Consider the following 20,310-nt stretch of genomic DNA (forward strand, 5'->3'; position numbering starts at 1 on the left):
AGGAATTGAGCGTGGACTTCAGGAAGGGAGAAACCCAACAATTCTTACAAATTTCTACAAATGTACTGTGAAGTGCATTCTAACTGGTTGCACCACCGTTTAGAATGGAAAAAAGCTGCAGAAAGTTGCCAACTCAGCGAAGTCTATCATGGGCACTAGCCTCCCCAGCACCAAGGACATCTTCAAAAGGCGATGCCTCAAAAAAGCAGCATCCATCACTAAGGACCACCATCACCAAGGGCATGTCCTCTTCTCATTGCTACCATCAAGGAGGAGGTACAGGACCCTGAAGACACTCAACATTTTTAGGGAACAACTTCTTCCTCTCCACCATCGAATTTCTGAATGGACAATGACCCATGGACACTACCTCACTATTTTTTGTTCTTTTTTGTACTACTCATTTAGTTTGTTTTTATATATATTTATTTCTTATTGTAATTTACTTTTTATATTACATATTCCAATTTTGCTACTGCAAAACAACAAGTTTCACGGCATATACCAGTGATATTAAACCCGATTCTGATTCACATTCTGCAGTTCCCCTACTTGTACAGGTACCCTCACTACAGGTGCACCAGGGTAAAAGGATCAGGATTTTAGCCCATTGACAACAAAGGAACAATGATGTATTTGCAATTTGGTATGATGACCAATTTAACCCAGAAGTTGGAAGTTGTGGCACTCGATGTACCAGCAAGTGCAAGTTTTCATCAATCTTTTACCTTGAGTGTGTCCGTGTAGAATACTTTAACGGTACAATCAAGCAATGACACAGCCAGCAGCTTCTGATTAGGGCTGTAGCACACAGATAGTATATCTTCATCCAGCTGAAGTGTACGGGTGTGATTCAAAGACAGCCTGTAGTTGTGATAAAAGGAGGTTTGAGGTCAAAATCAGCCAGCTCATAAGTAATTAGAATTGAAGTATCACATCATTAGATGAAACATACCATTCAGTTAAAAAAAATCACCAGGAAGGAAATATTTGATACAACAAATGGGATAGAGAGCAAGTTTGTAACACCATTTCAAAGTAATCTATAGAATAAAACGAGGAAGTACAGATTAAAATTGCCAAAACAATTCAGGAATGGCGTCAAAGTTGCCCAACAATGAGGAAATAGGAGCACGAGCAGGCCACCTAGCTTTCAGTGAATACTGACTGCACTATCAGAAGCTCTCAGACTAGGTGTCAAGTTGCAGCTCCATCAGTTCTCTCTGAAGCACATAAAAGAAACTCAAAGCCCAAAAGAACTACAATTGGCATTCTCAACAAAATAAATCGTTCAGTCACCCATAAAGCTCTTTGGATAATGTCAAAGGAGCTGCTGCTTGTTTGACCAGTATGGGGAATTCTACATAAATACTTATCAGCTCTAAAGCACTTTGTCATGCATTTTTAGGAACTGGGAATGATTGATATGAAAGTAAGTCCTTCTTTAACAATTTACATCTTTATTTACTACATCTACCCTGGGTATTAATAAGAGTATGGCTTTGACCAGCCATTTGCCATAAGACACTTGTAATCAGTGATCTTTTCAGAAAATCCCTCACACTCATCTACAAAGCCACAATTCAAGTGAGATTTTCATTGACCAGCAGCTCTTAGCTGCATTTCTGATTCTTTGCTTTCAAGAACTGCGAATTTGAACACATTAGAGGCACAGTTGAAGTGGCATATGGACAGCCCTTTCAGATCAACCCCATTAAGACAATTTTTGATGCTATGTTTGATGCACTCTCAGAAAAATATGCAGCAGGCCTGTAGCAGGTAATGAAGGATTTTCTCACTGGAGCTTTTGCAGACTATCCATATGTGATTTGCTTGCTAAATGACGCTTTAAAAAGTCAAGTTTCCAAATATCACTCTACTTCTTCCCACTTGCAAATGCCCAATTTGAAAATTTGGCTGAGTGGTGCAGTCACAACAAACTCTCACTCAAAGGAACTGACTGTAAACTTCAGGAGAGGGAAACCAGAGGTCCATGGGTCAGCAATCATGGGCGAACCAGAGGTGGAGAGGGTCAGTGACTTTAAATTCCTGTATGTCACTACCCCAGAGGACCTGTCCTGGACCCATCATATAAATATTATGCAAAGAAAGTATAACTGTGCCTCTGTTTCCTCAGGGGTCTGCAGAGGTTTAACATGTCATCAGAAACATTGGCAAACTTCTATAGTTGGAAAGTGTGCTAGTACGGGATCTCCAATGCCTTTGAGCAGAAAATCCTATAGTAGTGAATGCAGCCCAGTACATCACAGGTAAAACCCTCCCAACCATTGAGCCTATCTACATGAAACATTGCTGTAGAAAAGCAGCATCAATCATCAAAGATCCTCACCACCCAGGCCATGCACTTTTCCTGCTTCTGCTATCAGGTAGAAGGTACAAGTGCCTCAGGACCCATCCCACCAGGTTCAAGAACAGTTACCACTCCCACAACCATCAGGCTCTTAAACAAAAGGGGTAACTACACTCATTCTTCTTCTGATGTTCCCACTTTTGAGATCTCGTTATCTTGTTATTTCATGCTATTTATTTATATTTGCATTTTCACAGTTTGTTGTCCATTGATCCCGTTTACAGTTACTGTTCTATAGATTTGTTAAGAATACCCATAGTAAAGGAATCTCAGGGTTATATATGGTGATGTGTATGTACTATGATAATAAATCTTACTTTGAACTTTGAAGAACCCCTGGCTGAAAAAAAGCATATCCTTGCTCATAATGTTTTTCCAAAGACTTTGTAAAGATGTGGAAGAAGTTCTTGTGGTCGGATGAGACTAAGGTGCAACTTTTTGGCGTCAACACTAAGCGATATGTGTGGCAGAAATCTAATACTTCACATCAGCCATGTTATATGCACTTCATTCTATGGGGATGCTTTTCAGTTGCAGGGACTGGAGATCTAGTCAGGCCTGATGGGAACATGAATATTGCTCAATACAGAGAGATCCTGGATAAAAACCTGCTAGCCTCTGCCAGAAAGCTTAAACTGGAGAGGAAGTCTGTCTTTCAGCAGGACACCAACGCAAAGCACACTGCCAGAGGAACCATGGAACAGTTTCAAATTAAGAAAATTGATGTCCTTGAGTGGCCCTATCAAAGTTCTGACATTAATCTGATCGAACCTCTCTGGCAAGACCTCTAGATTGCTGTCTGCTGCCGCTCCCCAACTAACCTGGCACAGCTTGAGCAATTTTGCAAGGAGAAATGGGCAAATGTTGCTCCATCAAATTGTGCAAAGCTAATAGAGACTTATCCAAAAAGACTACTGTCTGTAATAGCTGCAAGAGATGGTTCAAACTAAGCAAAGAGGGATGACTGCTGATTTCTCAGTTTTTTAATTTTTAGTTCTTCATCTTTTGCAAGTTTCCTTTTTTGGGGGCTCTACTGTGAAAATCAGAGCAAGTGATTCCCAAATACAAATTCTCAGTTAAATTGATCAAAACTCCTGGTTGTATTTATGTGAACAAAGGGTTGGGGACTGAATATGTTCAGAAGGAACTGTAACCAGGCCCCTTGATGAGCAGAGCAGGTAGCTATTCTTTGTGCATTAAATCAAAACCTTAATTTATTCTTCCTTTTATAGCTTACCTTGTCTGTGTGGAATCTTCATCCTTCACCAACTCAAATTCCCAAAATTTCACTGTCTTGTCAGCACTTCCAGAAACAAAACCACGCTAGAAAGAGGAATTTAAACATGATAATCAACATTCATAAAATAATTCTGAGGGAATTGCCAGTTCAATGCCCAATAACTTCTTTTCAGTTCAGATTTCAATGACAGTCTAACCCAAAAAATGACAGTTTCTTCTTTCTTCATTGAATGCTATTTCACATTTCCTGGTTAGCCTTTGACAACAGATAAGGTTCTACCCCCAGCTTTGCCTTCTGTAAGAGATTATCAGGACACTCTGGGACGGCATAACAATGGCCTACTTCTGAGTTCTGTCATTGTGATCCATTACAGCTTAATGCCCGACTCCCAGATCCATAGTGTCAATGAGCTCAACCCTCTGCATCTGGCACTGGTGTAGCAGAATGGAGGTTTTGGGCAGTGACCAGATCAATTTCACCTCATTTTTATTACCTATCAAGTGTCTTTGAGAAGGCAGCAGTCTTGAGCTGCTGCAGTCTATGTTGGGTAAGCACACCCAAAGTGGTGAACACCAGGAGTTTGGTTCTGTGATAATGAAAGAATGATTGCCTTTATAAAACTCAACCAGCATAATATGCGAAGTGGAGAGAGCTTGCAGATAGCTAGGATCCCCTGTGCCTATTCCCTTTGTCCACCTACTGTATCTTAGTATCTGCTGGACAAATGGTATCACACTCTTGGACCAGAATAGGCTCAGTGGACCACACAACTTTCCACTCTGCAAAAAAAAATCCCCAACACTACTTTTGGAATTAATCCATTGCTTTTTTTTTGTTTTATCAGCAGAGTCAAAGGTGTCATGTTACTTGACTCTGGCCATGGATTAAGGCTCATGCTACATGAAGAGAAATGGATTCTGGCACATAGTATTGTGGGTTTCAGCGCCATAGCTATCTTCCACAGATGTAATTAATTTATTCAGGTAGTGGATACATTTTGATTTTCCTTTCCAGGAGAATGTATTAAATTATTTATATGTACACTTTAAAGTTTCCTTAAGATAAATTTAGACATTTCCTGCATTTAATGTGCAGGAATGCAAAATAAGTGCAGGAACTTATTATTCCTTTATAAAATTTTCCACAACTAGCTAATATCTAAATGGTTACCATTCGTTAAATTCTGTCTGCATGCTTACTCACAGCTTTTGTGGTAAGAATAACAAAGACATAAGGTTAACACAACAGCAATTTTTAGAAACAAACTATAGGCCTAAAATTGTACGGAACACATTACCTGGTCTGGTGCCAGTGAAACAGACCACACTGCTCCATCATGGGCATCAAATGTCTCCAACATATTTCCTGAAGCTAAATCAAAGAGCTGTAGCTTTCCAAACTATATAAAACAAGAACAATGACACAAAATGTGACAACACTTTATATGTAATCTAAATCAGCTGTACGCTGATACTAAGCTGAACCTATATCAACTACTATCAATCAGCTGCTTTCATACTTTCCACATATGAACATCTGTTGATAGTTAATACATTTAGTATAAGAGCAGTAAGTTTATATTTTACATTGAACACCCAAATTGTTTCACTCTCAAATGCTTTCCACATTGATCAGATCCACATGCCTACTTTCATACATCTGAGTTTTCCTAATCCGACACGGTTACAGATTGCTTTGGAATAATGAGTTCCTACAGAATTCAGTGGAATCATTCAAGGCCAATTTGGAAATCAAATGAATTGACATTCCTTCCATAAATAAAAATGGCTAAGTTTATGAGAATATAGAGGCTAGTAGGTAAACTGTCCTCACTGGGGTTCAACAGCCCGCTCTGTAACTGGATCTTGGACTCCTTCACAGAACAACCCCAGTCAGTCCGAGTTGGCAGCAACATCTCAAGCTCCATCACGCTGAGCACCGGTGCCCCCCAGGGCAGTGTGCTCAGCTTGCTGCTGACTCACGACTGCACCGCCAGCTTCAGCTCCGATCGCATCATCGAGTTCGCTGATGACACTACAGTGGTTGCCCTCATCAGCAACAATGATGAGACGGCACACAGAGGGGAGGTTGAGAGGCTTGTCAAATGGTGCAAGAACAACAACCTCAGGCTCAACATAGACAAGGCAAAAGAGATGATTGTGGACTTCAGGGAGGTACAGATCAACCACTCTTCATTGCACATCAATGGCTCTGCAGTGGAGAGAGTGAAGAGCACAAAGTTCCTTGGTGTGCACAAACGGGCAATCTAACCTGGACCCACAACACCACCTCACTAGTCAAAAAGACACAGCAGCATCTACACTTTCTGAGGAGACAGGCGTGCAAGGCTCCTTGCCCCCATTTGTACAGGAGAACCATTAGCAGAGTCCTGTCTGGCTGCATCATTGTGTGGTACAGAGGCTGCAAGGTATCAGACCAGAAGCCCATACAGAGGATGATAAAAACTGCTGAGAGGATCACCAGGGTCTTCCTTCCCCCGAATCATGATATTTACCAGAAACATTGCTGACAAAAAGCTCAAAGCATTGTTGAGGATCCCCACCAACCATTCCACAATCTCTTTGACCCACTACCATCAGGAAAGGAGCTATACAGCATCAGGATTAGCACTGCCAGACTGGGTAACATCGTCTTCCCTCAAGCTGTGAGACTAATGAATAACCTGCCACCACTGAGGTCTTGTCAGTAGGTCAGCCTGCTGTTTACTGTACCGTTTACCTGTGCTGCATGGATATGGAATTATATTTTATTAACTTATTTATGGTGATATTTTGGTTTATGTGCTGTGCTGTGTTATATTTTTGTGGGTGCACCGTGGTCTGAAGGAACATTGTTTCATTTGCTTGTATCTGCACAGTCAGATGGCAATAAACTTGAACTTGATTACTATTGTTCCTAATTTGGATAAAACTTGAAGTGAAATTACAGAATTTGACTTCACCACGTTCTCTTCCTCTGAGAACAGGTATTAGTTTTCTTTTCTGAAAACTTTCAATAAGTTAAGATTTGCTTGCTTTTGAACCAGAAAATCAGATGTTAAACGGATTCTTAGTTTTTAAACTATTCGATGTTATGAACAACAAAAAAAAATTAGATTCCTTTTCAAAACAAAAGATGAGATCTGTTTAAAAGGTCAGACGGTGGAAATAGCAAAATAATCAGTTAAGTGATCTTGGTAATGTAATTAGAGAAAAGCTTGTTTTAATCAATAAGCACCAGGTAATTGTTAATTACATTGTTAAAGAATTTTGTTATGGAATCATCTGATGATTATCTCGGTAGGTGCACTGCTTAATGCTGGATCATGATACTTTTGGAGCTTTTGTCACAATGTATGCAGAGATCTACAGACGGTGAGTATATTATTGTAAAGAGCTTTTTAATAGCAAAGAAAGTCTGTTTTCAGTTTATTCCAATTCCCCACAACAGGAATTACAGTACTCAACTGCTGAGAAATGATATCATTATTTTATCAAAACAATTCAAATCAACAAACATTAAACTGTAAATGTTGAATAACTGTTGTAGATCAGCAGATCTCTTACCTTAGTTCCCAAAATAACTTGTCTATCTCCAGGAACAAATAGGGAACAGAGTGAGTATTCACAATCCATGGTTCTGATACACTGTAAACTAGACCTGAGGATTACAAAAGCATGGCTGTCAGGATCTGTTCAACACATTTTCTGTTTAACAAAATGGTTTAATGCTTCAAGCATGCACGTGGAAAATACTTTATAAGGCATTTTGTATGCATCAATAGTTTACCAATACTGTAACCAAAATTGATTGGCTACCAATTCAGTTGACCTTTGAATTATATTGGCTTGCATTTCCTTGGCTCATAGGTGTTCACAGATGGAGTCTATTTCGACATGTTTGTTTATGGAGTTATCAGAAGAGAACCACGCTTTTAAAAACTCTCATGCCTGCTTCACATTCGCCTGGGCCAGAACCTCTGCGGTGTCCCAGTTAAAGTACTGTCCTTCCCGGTCTTCGTGTACCGAGATCATCAACAGTAGCACGTGCCTCTGTACCACCAGTTTGTGTCTGTATCAGAACGGTGGTTCAGATAACACCGTAAACTGAAGGGGTAGCCAATCAGGACAGCGGCAAGCGAATGGGGGCACTTATAAACACAAGAACTCCCAAACAGGAACACCAACAACCGCACACTGAGATGTCACCCTGACTAGTGATCCAACATCTGCAAGCTAAACGCCAAGCTTGGCAAACACTGCCACCTCAAAAGCCTTAGCCCGTGCTACCAGTGTTCAACACCATCCTAAACTTTACTTGTAAGCATCTCTATATGGTTGCTCCTCATTCCGGGGAATAATGACCTAGCCTGGATAGCCTCTCCCTGTAATTCAAGCCCCCAATCCCTTCAACATCCTCGTAAATCTTTTCTGCACTCTTCCCAGTTTAACCACATCTTTTCCATAATAGGGATACCAAAACTGTACAGAGTACTCTAAGTACAGCCACACCATCAGCTTAAATCCTGCATCCCAAATCTTAAACTCAATACCCTGATTGACGAAGGTTAGCGTGCTAAATGCCCCTATCACCACCCTACCTGTGACACTGCTTTCAATGAGATAGGCACTTGTACTCCTTGGTCCCTCTGTTCCATTACACTCCCCAGAGTCCTATGATTCACAGCGTAAGTGCTATGCTAGTTTGTCTTTCCAAAATGCTTCAGTTCATACTTATTTGTACTGAAAGCCATTAGCTTTCTCTGCCCACTTTCCTAACTGATCAAAATTCCCCTGTAATGAAGTGTAGGAGATGCAACACTTGTCCCTGTACCTTCTACCTCACCATATCCAAGGACTCAAGCAGCTTTTCCATGAGGTGAAGATTCAGGTGTTGTAGAAAGGGGGGGGGGGGGCAGAGGTTGGTAGGTGACAGGTGGCACCATCTACAAGGGATTCCATCTACTCCATTCAGCACTTCTGACTGGCCTCATCTACATTGAGAAAAGACCACTGTTGACTAGCCAACTATTTTGCAAAGCACCGATGTTCTGTCTGAAACAATTACCTTGAGCTTCTTATTCTTAACTTGAGTTTAAGAGCCACGAGGTTGAGCTTAAGAGCCGAGAGGTAATGTTGCAGCTATATAGAACCCCGGTCAGACCCCACTTGGAGTACTGTGCTCAGTTCTGGTCACCTCACTACAGGGAGGATGTGGAAGCCATAGAAAGGGTGCAGAGGAGATTTACAAGGATGTTGCCTGGATTGGGGAGCACGACTTATGAGAATAGGTTGAGTGAACTCGGCCTTCTCTCCTTGGAGCGACAGAGGATGAGAGGTGACCTGATAGAGGTGTACAAGATAATGAGAGGCATTGATCGTGTGGACAGTCAGAGGCTTTTTCCCAGAGCTGAAATGGTTAGCATGAGAGGGCACAGTTTTAAGGTGCTTGGAAGTAGGTACAGAGGAGAGGGCGGGTAAGTTTTTTACGCAGAGAGTGGTAAGTGCGTGGAATGGGCTGCCGGCGGTTGTGGTGGAGGCTGAAACAATAGGGTCTTTTAGGAGACTGCTGGATGGCTACATGGAGCTTAGAAAAATAGAGGGCTACGGGTAAAGCCCTGGGTCGGCTGGTGGCATAGTGGCATCAGTGCTTGGACTGTGGGGCGGAGGTTCCCCGTTCGAACCCAGCCAGCACGCTTTCCATCCGTGCGGGGTTAAGAGCTGGTGATCCCTTTGAAAAAAAACTCACCCGGCAGAAGGCAATGGCAAACCACTGCTGTAACTTACCTGGTACGTGATTTCCCACTACGTCAGAGTGGCGTGCGAGGAAGCCGTCCGCTACCCGGAAAAATTCCAGATGCGACCTTCATTATTATTACGGGTAAAGCCTAGCTAGTTCTAAGGTAGGGACATGTTCGGCACAGCTTTGTGGGCTGAAGGGCCTGTATTGTGCTGTATGTCTTCTATGTTGCTATGTATGGCATCTCAACTCTCCTGCCTAATCCCACATTGACCTATCGTCAGCCTTTTCCATTGTCAGGGCGAGGTCCAAACAGAAGAACAGCATCTCAAATTTAACTTTCCATTTCCAGGTAACCCACTGCTCCTATATTCGTTTCCCATTCCCAGCTGTTCACCCAGTTCTTATATCAACTCCCATATCAAAATTCATCACCTTAACCCGACCTCCAACCTGATTCTATCTGCTCAATACCCACACACTGGTCTACCTGGGTTTCTTCTCCCTGCCTTTCATCTGTCCTTCTCACCTGGTTCCATCTGCCCATCATACCTCACAGCTGGTTCCACCTATCACCTACCAACCTGTTTCCCTCTCACTTCTACATACTGACCATCGTCCCTCTTAGTCCTGATGCAGGAACACAACCCAAAACATTAATCATCCCTTTAGCTTCCACAGGTGCCTGACTGTCCAGTTCTTTCAGCATTTTATTTTTTGTTCCACACTCCAGCATCTGCAGTGGCTTGTGTCCTCAACACTTTGTTTGGGTTCTCTAACTCAGTACAAGCAAATGAGAGGATTGAGAACCGTTTAAGAGGCTTTTCTCTTGGACTGCCTTATTTTGTTTCCTCTGTGTAAGTTTTCCCACACAGAATTTGGCATCAAATGTGGTTTTTAGAAAAAGTGATAACAGAAAGTCAAATGCCACAAACCTGTTCCATATTTTGACCGTCTCAGCCGAGGCAGAAAGTACTGCAATGTTGTCAGAACTGAAGGCAAGTGTTCTTGCATCTGTTCTATGGCCTGCAACAGTAATTCTGGCCAATTTTGTGCATTCTGATGGTTTCTCCATTGATATATTCAGATTGAATGCTTCCACTGTGTTGTTCTGCAACAGCACTACAATCTTTAGCCCCCCATTTGGCATATGAAGAACACTGAATGATCTACAGAAAACAAATCAGGGTCAAAAATTCAAAGCAGTAATAGGTTATATTCCAAGGCCAAAGACAGAAAGCTACATTTTGTTCACATTAGTTCTTCTTCTTAAGCGCATCACCCTCTACAAGAGTCCTCTATCCTGGGCCAGTCTTTCAATTTGACCCGAGGTGTAATGCATCTTCTTAATGTATCCTTCCTTTCCCAGGGATGAGGTCTTTGGAGCTTCTGTACCTTTGTGTTTTTAACAGGATGGGGTTGCCTCTTTTGCAGCCAGGCTTGGCGAAGCTTCACATTAGGTTGCATGGGCAAATTATAAATTAAGGTTATCCTCTGAAAATGGGGCATCAATGGATTGTTCAGCAAAATAAAAGAGCTAAACCTTCTTTCATTTCTGGTTTCAATACGATGCAGCTGTAGTGATGCCTACTAAGATTTTTTACCTTCATATAATGACAATATAGTTCCAAATTAGTAAGGTATCCAAATATATATTTAAAGGCTGAGATTAACTGAAAACACAACTTATCAACATGGCTTTAAGCATTTAACCAACTGGCAGCCTGGAATTCACCACTGGCTGAAGCACAACCTTCTACCTCCATTAAGTGCTGGGCCCACATTAGCTGAACTGTCATGGAGTCCACAGAATCATATAGTTCTTTTAACATTTGAATTAATTCAAGTGATTTCCATGTGCTTAATTAATTATAAATTTCTGTAGTTTATCTGATGTATTAACATTTTTTTAAAAAGGACATCATTTTTATAATACAATCTTCATTTTTAATTGTGCTTCTGTGTTTCAATATGTTTGTGAATGTCATAAACATTCAGTGAAGGCTGTGACTGTCAGTGAGCCTGTGTAAGGCTTTATTGCCATCAAAGGCATGCTTGAACTATGCCTTTGACAGCACTTGCTGATCAGCTGGGCATTAATTTCCCAATGAAAAATTGTCCTTGGGAGTCACATTACAATAAATGGTATAGTCCAAGTGCAGGCAAATAATAAGCTTGTGCAGCTCACTGACCAAGGAGGTTCAGCTCAAAATTATCTGTTACTTAGATAATATCATAACTTTACAGAGGATAATCCTATAGTTACACTGCACAGCAGAAAAGTGCAATGTATTAACCTCATCTGACCAATAAATAACGTATAGATCTGTACATACATTCCATATACAATTACGTTTCAGGTTTCCAGACTCATGTTCAGAAGAGAAACACATGGTCATTTCAATTTTAGCCAAAAATCTCAGGACTTTCTTTTTAAAAGTTGAAGCAATTATTTTTAAATATCTCAATGAGCTAGAACTCAAATTTTGGATTAAAAAAGAAATTACGTCACAGGTAAACCTTACTTTTGGGACAGTTGTACAACAAAGCCGTACCTGACTTTTGCTGAGGCTTTAATTTTGGTTACCTCCTGAATCTCATCTTTTAGGGTTCGTTCCACAACAGGATCCAAGTCAATGCCAGATTCCCCTGACTCAGCTCTTTTCCTATGGAATACCAAAATAAAGTTCATTTAAATAAATACAGTAAAATAAGGTAATTCCAAACAGAAAGTTTGCTATTTACTGTACTCAACACTGAAGACCTGAAATAGTTGACAATTCTTTTTGCCTCCCACCAGATTACAACTCACTGAATAGAAAATTATCTCTTCTTCCATTAGTAAATATCTTTAATTACATGAATAAAGTGTATAGCTCCACAATAGTTATGATAAAGATATAACAAATTTTTAGGGGCACATGGTTTAATTAGTCAATGTCAGCATGGGTGTGATTTCACACATCCTCCAAACAATAAACCTATAATCATAGGATGAGCATAAGTATACAAGTAACTGGAGCCACTGGAAAGAAAATACTTCCATTGAATGCTCTCATTGTGGTGATCAAATGACACCATATAACAGACAACAGAATGTCCAACTTCCTCTCGTTGAGAGGAAGCTACGAAACAGATCCAAGATTGTATCTTTCCAGATCTCTGTAGTTCCTTCTATCTCTGCTCTCCACTGGATACAGGAAGCAATGCACCGGTACATATTAATTCATTCATTTATAATAAATGGTGTCACTCGACCACTACAATGAGTGCAGGCAACAGAAATGTTTTCCTTACTTTTTAAAGCAGTTTTTGACGAGTGGATTTGCAGAAGAAATCAAACTGCAACAATCACCAGCCCACATTTCTTCCCATCATTCTTTTGAAAATGCAGAATATAAAGCCTGACGACTGCACAATGCAATTTTCTATATCCACATACCTCAGATAAATAAAATCAGATTCCTGTATATATTCTTAATGATGTAAATTTAATATTTACTGGCAATAGCTGGCCCAAGTTGCCAACAAAAATGCCACTCACAAAAACATAGCATTTTCTGTGGTGTGAGCTTTGTTTTTCTGATGTTAATTGGCACCTGACTGCAAATGGCTCCAGGAGCCCAGTGGCCCAATGACATAAGTGCCAATTATCTTCAAAATTCTCAATGTCAGTACTGCACACAAGAAGTAGAGAGTACATTTTGTTAGCAACTAAAGAGTACTTTGATGGTAACAGAAGCATTAGATTAAGGTAGAAACTGAAACATTATAAATCTCTCGAAGAAATTAAAAATCCAACGCTTAGGCTTTAAGCAATTAAGTGGACATGCTCGAGATCTTACATGCTTTCCACCTGAACAGGCCCAAGATTAATATCCTCAGAAGTAGGCTTATTTATGCTATTGAGAATTTAGTTGCCTGGCAAAGGGATTGAAAGCTGAGCATAGATTCTGTACTGAGAAAACCTGAGCTGGAAAAAGAAGGTAGAAAACTAGTGAAAGTAGATGCTAGGCTGAACAAACAAAGGTTGGAAAATAAACAATAAAAAAGTCTGGTTGAGCCAAGAGTACAGAAAATGAGTCATAATACCTTTCAGTTAATTGGTACAAAGACACATATGCTTCTTTGAATAACATTTCCCAATCTCACATAGAAAACTTGATAGATAACATCACTTCTTTCAATATTGTATCAGACTCAACTTGTCTACTCATTCAGTACACCTATAACCCAGTGAGACCTTTTTCACCATTTCTTCTTGTACTGTGTCATAAGCAACTTGGAAATTTTTTATTTGGTCCACTTAGCCATTCAATGAAAAGCATCAATCAATAGTTACAGCCTGCTGACCTGAAAGGGACCTATTAATTCCTATCCATTGCTTTGTGTTAACCAATTCCCAATCTGCACTGGTATATTATCTCCAATTCTGCATGCTCTATCCTTGTCTACCAATCTGGAAACACAAATACAGTGTCTTTAAAAGTATTTAGTCCCCAACCCTTTGTTCACGTGAGTATTAAAACCAGGGATTCTGATCAATTTAACTGAGAAGTGTTATTTGTGAATCACATGCTCCTTTTTTTTCCAGAGTAGAACTGAAAAAAACAGGGAAAATTGTAAAGCATGATAAACTAAAACTTCAAAAACTGAAACATCAGTAAGTACTCAGACCACTTTGCTCGATACTTAGTTGAACCACCTCCCATAGTTATGACAGTCAGTAGTTTTTGTTTGGCTATGTCTCTATAAGCTTTGCACAATGTGATAAGCATATTCGCCTATTCCTCCTTGCAAAATTGCTCAAACTGTGTCATGTTAGTTGGGGAGCAGCGATCCATAGCAATCTTGAGGTCTTGCCAGAGATGTTCAATTGGGTTAAGGTCAGGACTCTGACTGGGCCACTCAAGGACATCAATTTTCTTTATTTGAAGCCATTCCATGGTAGCTATGGCAGTGTGCTTTGGGTTATTGCCCTGCTGAAAGATCTACTTCCTCCCCAATTTAAGCTTTCTGCCAGAGGCTAGCAGGTTTTTATCCAGGATCTATCTGCATTTAGCAGCATCCATCTTCCCATCAGCCCTGTAAAAATTTCCAGTCCCTGCTGCTGAAAATCATCCTCAGAGCATGCTACCACCTCCACCATAGTTTACAGTAGGGATGCAGTTACCTGCCTGATACACAGTATTACATTTAGGCCACATGTACCACTTAGGTGTTAAGGCCAAAACGTTGCACTTTAGTCTCTTCTGACCACAAGACCCTCCTCCACATCGTTACAGTGTCTTCTAGGTGATGCTTTGTAAAGTCCTTACAGGCAAGGATATGCTTTTTTTTAAAGCCGAAACTTCTTTATTAACACTCTGCCATAAATACTGTATTTGTGCAAAGCCTTAGAGAATGTGGAGCCATGAACTTCATCTCCAGTTACAGCCACTGACTTCAGCAGCTCACTCGGAGTGACTGTTGGCATCACAGTGGCCTGTCTTATAAGTGCCATTCTTCTCCAGCAACCATGTTTAGAGGAGCAGCCTGACCTAGGCAGTGTGGTTGTGGTTTTTTTTAGATTAGATTATGAGGCCACGCAGTCCTCTTTTATTATCATTTAGTAATGCATGCGTTAAGAAATGATACAATGTTCCTCCAGTATGCTATCACAGAAACAGGAGACAAACCAAGACTAAAAAACTGACAAAAACTACATAATTATAACATATAGTTACAACAGTGCAGAGCAATACCATAATTTGATAAAGAACAGACCATGGGCACGGTAAAAAAAAAGTCTCAAAGTCTCTCGAAAATCCCATCATCTCACGCAGACGGTAGAAGGAAGAAAAACTCCCCCTGCCATGAATCTCCAGCGCCGCAAACTTGCCGATGCAGCACCCTGAAAGCACCCGACCACAGCCGACTCGAGTCTGTCCGAAAACTTCGAGCTTCCGACCAGCCCTCCGACACCGAGCACCATCTCTGCTGAGCACTTCGACCCCATCCCCGGCAACAGGCAATAGGCAAAGCCAAGGATTTGGGCCTTCCCCTCCAAAGATTCTCGATCACACAGTAGCAGCGGCAGCGAAGCAGGCATTTCAGAAGTTTCTCCAGATGTTCCTCCATGCTTCTCACATCTGTCTCCATCAAATCAGGATTGTGCACGGTACCTACTTAACAAATACCAATATCATTTTGGAGCGGCCGCGCACGCCGCCATCTTCTCCTCCCCTCATATTTTTTCCACTTTTTCATGATGGACTGCACTGAGCTCCGAGGTATGTTCAGTGACCTTGTGATGGTCTTGTGCCCTCCCCCAGATTTGTGCTTCTCTATTATCATTTCCCTGACTTGTCTTGAATGCTCTTTTGTCTTCATTTTGATTTGATCTGTTGAAAATTTACTGTACCATTGGATCTTACAGAAAGAGGGGGTATTTATTCTTGTGAATTCATTGAAAAGGGGTGATTCTCCAATTTTCTACATCAGCAAATTGGTTGGGTTTGTAAGATAATATACAGTATTTCACCTGAGGAAAGTTAACATAGTAATTACAACGGGGATGAATACTTTTTCAGCCTCACAATTTTGGTTTTTAATTTTTAGTAATGTTTTGGAATTTTTCTTTTGATTTGATATGATGCAAGTTTTATTTATTGACGTATAGTGCGGAACAGGCCCTTTGAGCAACGACACCCAGCAATCCACCAATGTAATCCTAGCCTAATCACAAGAAAATTTACAATAACCAATTAACCTACTAAACACTATGTCTCTGGGCTATGAGAGGAATCTGGAGCACCCAGAGGAAACCCAGTTACTGGAAGAACGTACAAACTCATTATAGGCAGCGGTGGGAATTGAAACCCGGTTGCCTGTACTGTAAAGCCTTGTGCTAACCATACTACCATGCGACTCCCGTTTGTAGATTAGCTCAAAAATCCTACTTCAATATATTTTTAATTTAGAAAATGTGAAAATAAATGTGGGGGCTGAATAATGTTTTTTAGGGCGCTGTATGCCACATTCACTCATTCTCCCTTCTAAATTTACTAAACACATCCTTAAAGTCGTCCACAAGATTAGTCAAACATGATTTCCTTTCTATAAATCCACATTGTTTCTCCTCAAATATTACCATTGATGTTAAGGTTAAAAGATAATTTTGTCATGGTCGTGCTTTTAGAAGTACAAGTTAATGACTTAGACAACTGTAGGGGCATGATAAAGAAGTTGGAAGATGAAAGAATAATTAGATTTGGGGTTGAAAATGAGGAACCAAGCTTTCAACTGCTTAGCTGGACTGAAAAGGACAAGATGCATTGAATGTAAAGTCATCAGAGGTAAGCAATTTAGATAGGTCAATAAGACAAGGAAATACAGAATAAATGACAGGAAACCATGTCATGTAGAGGAACGGGGGACTTTAGAATGTTGATTTACAGATCTTTAAGGATAGCAACATCTTAAAAAAGGTATAGTAAATGCATTTTTTTTAGCCAGTGCACAGAATAAAATAATAGAGATTATGCTAGAACAGTTCTTGACTTGAGTTAAGTCACAGTTGCAGTATAATTTTGACCACAATGACACAGGAAAGATGTGATTGTCTTGAAGAAGGTGCAGAGTGCAGAGGAGATTTACAAAGAAGTTGCAATCACTGTGAAGTGTTAGCTTTGTGGAAATATTAGACAGAACGTAAGACTATAGAACAGTATAGCACAGAAATAGGCCCATTAACCTATAATATCTGTAGCAAACACAATGCCAAATTAAACCAAATCCCTTCTGTCTGCACATAATCCACTCTCTGCATATTCATGTGTATATCAAGAAGCTTGTTTTAAGGCCACTATCATATCTATTTCTACCAGGACCCGGGCAGCCCATTCCAGGCACTTACTTCTCTGGGTTAAAAAATTTGCCTGCATCTTGCCCTTAAACCTTTCCTCTCTCACCTTAAATATACATCCTCTAGCATTTGATATTTTCTAATGCATTACTGGCACTGGATGGAGATATTGTATGAAACACACAAAGGAATGAGAGGCAATAGAGCAGGAGGAGAAGATGGCTGCAGCGGCCACTCCAGTGGTGATGTCTGTTATTTGTCAAGTAGGGTGCTATGCACAATCCTGATTTGATGGAGACGGACGTGACAGCACTGAGGAACAGAAGTTTCACCAGATGAAATGCCTGCTTCGCTGCTACTGCTACTGTGTGGTCCAGAAACTCCGGAGGAGAAGGCCCCGAGTCCTCAGCTTTGCTTGTTGCTCGGCGGCCGAGGCAGGGTCAAAGCGCTTGGCAGAGGGTGGTGCTCAGAGAGGCTGTGTCGGAGGGGCTGGTCAGAGGTTCGAAGTTTTCAGAAGAACTCAGAGTCCGCTGCGGTCGGGTGCTTCCAATGGTGCTGCATCAGCAAATTGGCAGCGCTTGGAGGTTCATGGAGCCTGCGTGAGATGTTGAGTCTACCGGGACTTTGAGACTTTTTTTTTACCGTGCCCATGGTCTGCTCTTTATCAAATTATGGTATTGCTTTGCACTGTTGTAACTATATGTTATAATTATGTGGTTGTCAGTTTTAGTCTTGGTTTGTCCTGTGTTTTCTTGTGATATCATTCTGGAGGAACGCTGTATCATTTTTTTAATGCATGCATTTCTAAGTGACAATAAACGAGGACTGAGTGTCCCTATAATCTAAATACTTCTCATCAGATATACAGGCTGTTTGTGTGACAGTGAAATTCCGAAGAAAATCAGGAGAAGCCTGAAGCAGGGGAGGCCTGAACATTCCTACCGGGGCAAGTGAAACAAAACTCCTCTGAAGTGACTTCTGGCGGATAAATAGTAACAGCTTTCCTGTTCCAAGAAGAGTTAAAATTGTAGTTGGCACTCGGTGGTGTCAGCAGATCCCAAGCTAATAAGGTCATCATGACAGCATCTTCCTTGAGGAGGGAGCACATCTATAAAATAGATTTGCAAATGAACCTTAGCCAAAGGAAGTTCTTCAGTGTCTGCCTGGTGTACCGTATATGACTGGCTCAGCAGATACAACTAGCAGAACAGTGGATCTAAACTGTACGTGTTTGGTGCCAACTGGCACATGTTCTCTGCTGAAGATGCAATGAAAGAAACCTTCAGTGTAATGAACTTCCATAAGGTTTAAGGAAACAGAAGCTCTTTACAAAATACATACAGACAATACTCTATCCAGTTACCGTCCTCAAGTCTTTAATCCGAAAGCTCCCCCCTTAAATCAGCATTAATCAGGAAGCAAACATTTTACGCAAGAAAATAAAATACTTTCAACTTATAAGAAGTGATTTTTTTGTCCAGCAAAATCACCTGGAATGTCAATCAGCTTCCTACGTTTGCAAATTTGCTGTTTTCCAAAAATACCCAAGAGAGTATTACAGGCATTTTTTGATTTTAATAGCACTTATCTAGTTCCTTGATAGGGAAAACCTTGAAGGATTGACCAAAAGTTACAATCAGCTAAGCCGCATGGGAAAAAATATAGAACAGCTTTACAATGTTATTTGCAAGACTGCCAAGTCCAGTGCTATAGCAGAACATGAGCCAAGAACAGAATGTTCCATAGCGCTGCACGTCTGAACACTACAGGTCACGTTATGAGGATCCTGTCACTCTCTTAAGTCTGCTGATATGTTGCAACTTAACTAACATTACCTCTATTTTCTAGTAATGCAATTTATTTATTAATTTATTCTCAGTTCTTGCCTGCCTGCTCAGAAACCAACAACTGAAAGAAAAAATATGCCCATGGAGAGAAGTAGTTCTTGAGCATTTGTCAATCTTCTTATAAAATGTTTTTCAGACCATCACAGCCAAACCTTACATTGCCAACTTTCTGCTCTAGCATTCTGTGAGATCAAGATAGCAATCAAAAGATTATTGACTAATCCTTCCTTTATCAAGTGAACAGCCACTGAAATCAAAAGTAGTTACTTTACTAGCAACCTGGTAGAAATTACCTAAATGAGCATTATATCAGGAATCAAACCTGTGCCCTTTGATTCTATACCATTTACTGCAGTCTACTTAATCAAAGGTAGTAGTCTGGAGCAGAACATCAAACTACTTTGCACTGTATGTCACCTTAAAACTTCAATTACAAGTGATGAATGATACGGTAGAAAATACTGAGGAAAATTGATTCTAATTCCATGCAACACACACAAAAATGCTGGAGAAACTCAGCAGGCCAGGCAGCATCTACGGAAAAGAGTACAGTCAAAATTTCAGGCTGAAACCTTTTGGCAGGATTGGAAAAAAATGCTGAGGAGTAGATATAAAAGGTGGAGGAAAGGTAGAGAGATGTACAAGGTGATGGGTGAAACCTGAAAGGGGATGGATGAAGTAAAGAGCTGGGAAGTTGATTGGTGAAAGAGATGGTAGGCCATGGAAGAAAGAAAAGGGGGAGGAACACCGGAGAGAGGCAATGGGCAGGCAAGGTGAGAGAGGGAAAAGGGGATGGGGAATGGTGAAGGGAGGAGGGTATTACCGGAAGTTTGAGAAATCAATGTTCATGCTAACAAGCTGGAGGCTACCCAAACGGAATATCAGGTGTTGCTCCTCCAACTTGAGTGTGGCCTCATCAAGACAGTAGAGGAGGCCATGGATAGACATATCGGAACGGAAATGGGAAGTAGAATTAAAATGAGTGGCCACTGGGAGATCCCACTTTTTTTGGCAGACAGAACGTAGGTGCTCGGTGAAGCGGTCTCCCAATCTAAGTCAACCCTCACCGATATACAGGAGGCCACATCAGGAGCACCAGACACAATAATATGACCCCAACAGACTCATAGGTGAAGAGTTGCCTCACCTGGAAGAAATGTTTAGGGCCCTGAATGGTAGTGAGGGAGGAGGTGTAGGGGCAGGTGTAGCATTTGCTCCGCTTGCAAGGATAAGTGCTGGGAGGGAGATCAGTGGGGAATGCCAAATG

General features: G+C 40.9%; 1 protein-coding gene across 3 annotated transcripts in view; it reads right to left on the reverse strand.

Moving 5' to 3' along the window:
- The window catches only part of wdr3 (WD repeat domain 3), a 58,674-nt gene that overhangs the window by 17,974 nt on the left and 20,390 nt on the right, over nucleotides 1–20,310 (reverse strand). For all 3 annotated transcript variants that reach the window (XM_072260352.1, XM_072260351.1, XM_072260353.1), the window contains exons 10-15: nucleotides 11,906–12,016; nucleotides 10,286–10,519; nucleotides 7,178–7,271; nucleotides 4,909–5,010; nucleotides 3,609–3,694; nucleotides 729–864 (exon numbers count right to left, since the gene is read on the reverse strand). In XM_072260352.1, coding sequence (XP_072116453.1) covers nucleotides 729–864; nucleotides 3,609–3,694; nucleotides 4,909–5,010; nucleotides 7,178–7,271; nucleotides 10,286–10,519; nucleotides 11,906–12,016 — 763 coding nt within the window. The remainder of the gene's footprint in view (nucleotides 1–728; nucleotides 865–3,608; nucleotides 3,695–4,908; nucleotides 5,011–7,177; nucleotides 7,272–10,285; nucleotides 10,520–11,905; nucleotides 12,017–20,310) is intronic.

Source organism: Mobula birostris, chromosome 6 (genome assembly GCF_030028105.1).
Source record: "Mobula birostris isolate sMobBir1 chromosome 6, sMobBir1.hap1, whole genome shotgun sequence".
NCBI lineage: Eukaryota > Metazoa > Chordata > Chondrichthyes > Myliobatiformes > Myliobatidae > Mobula > Mobula birostris.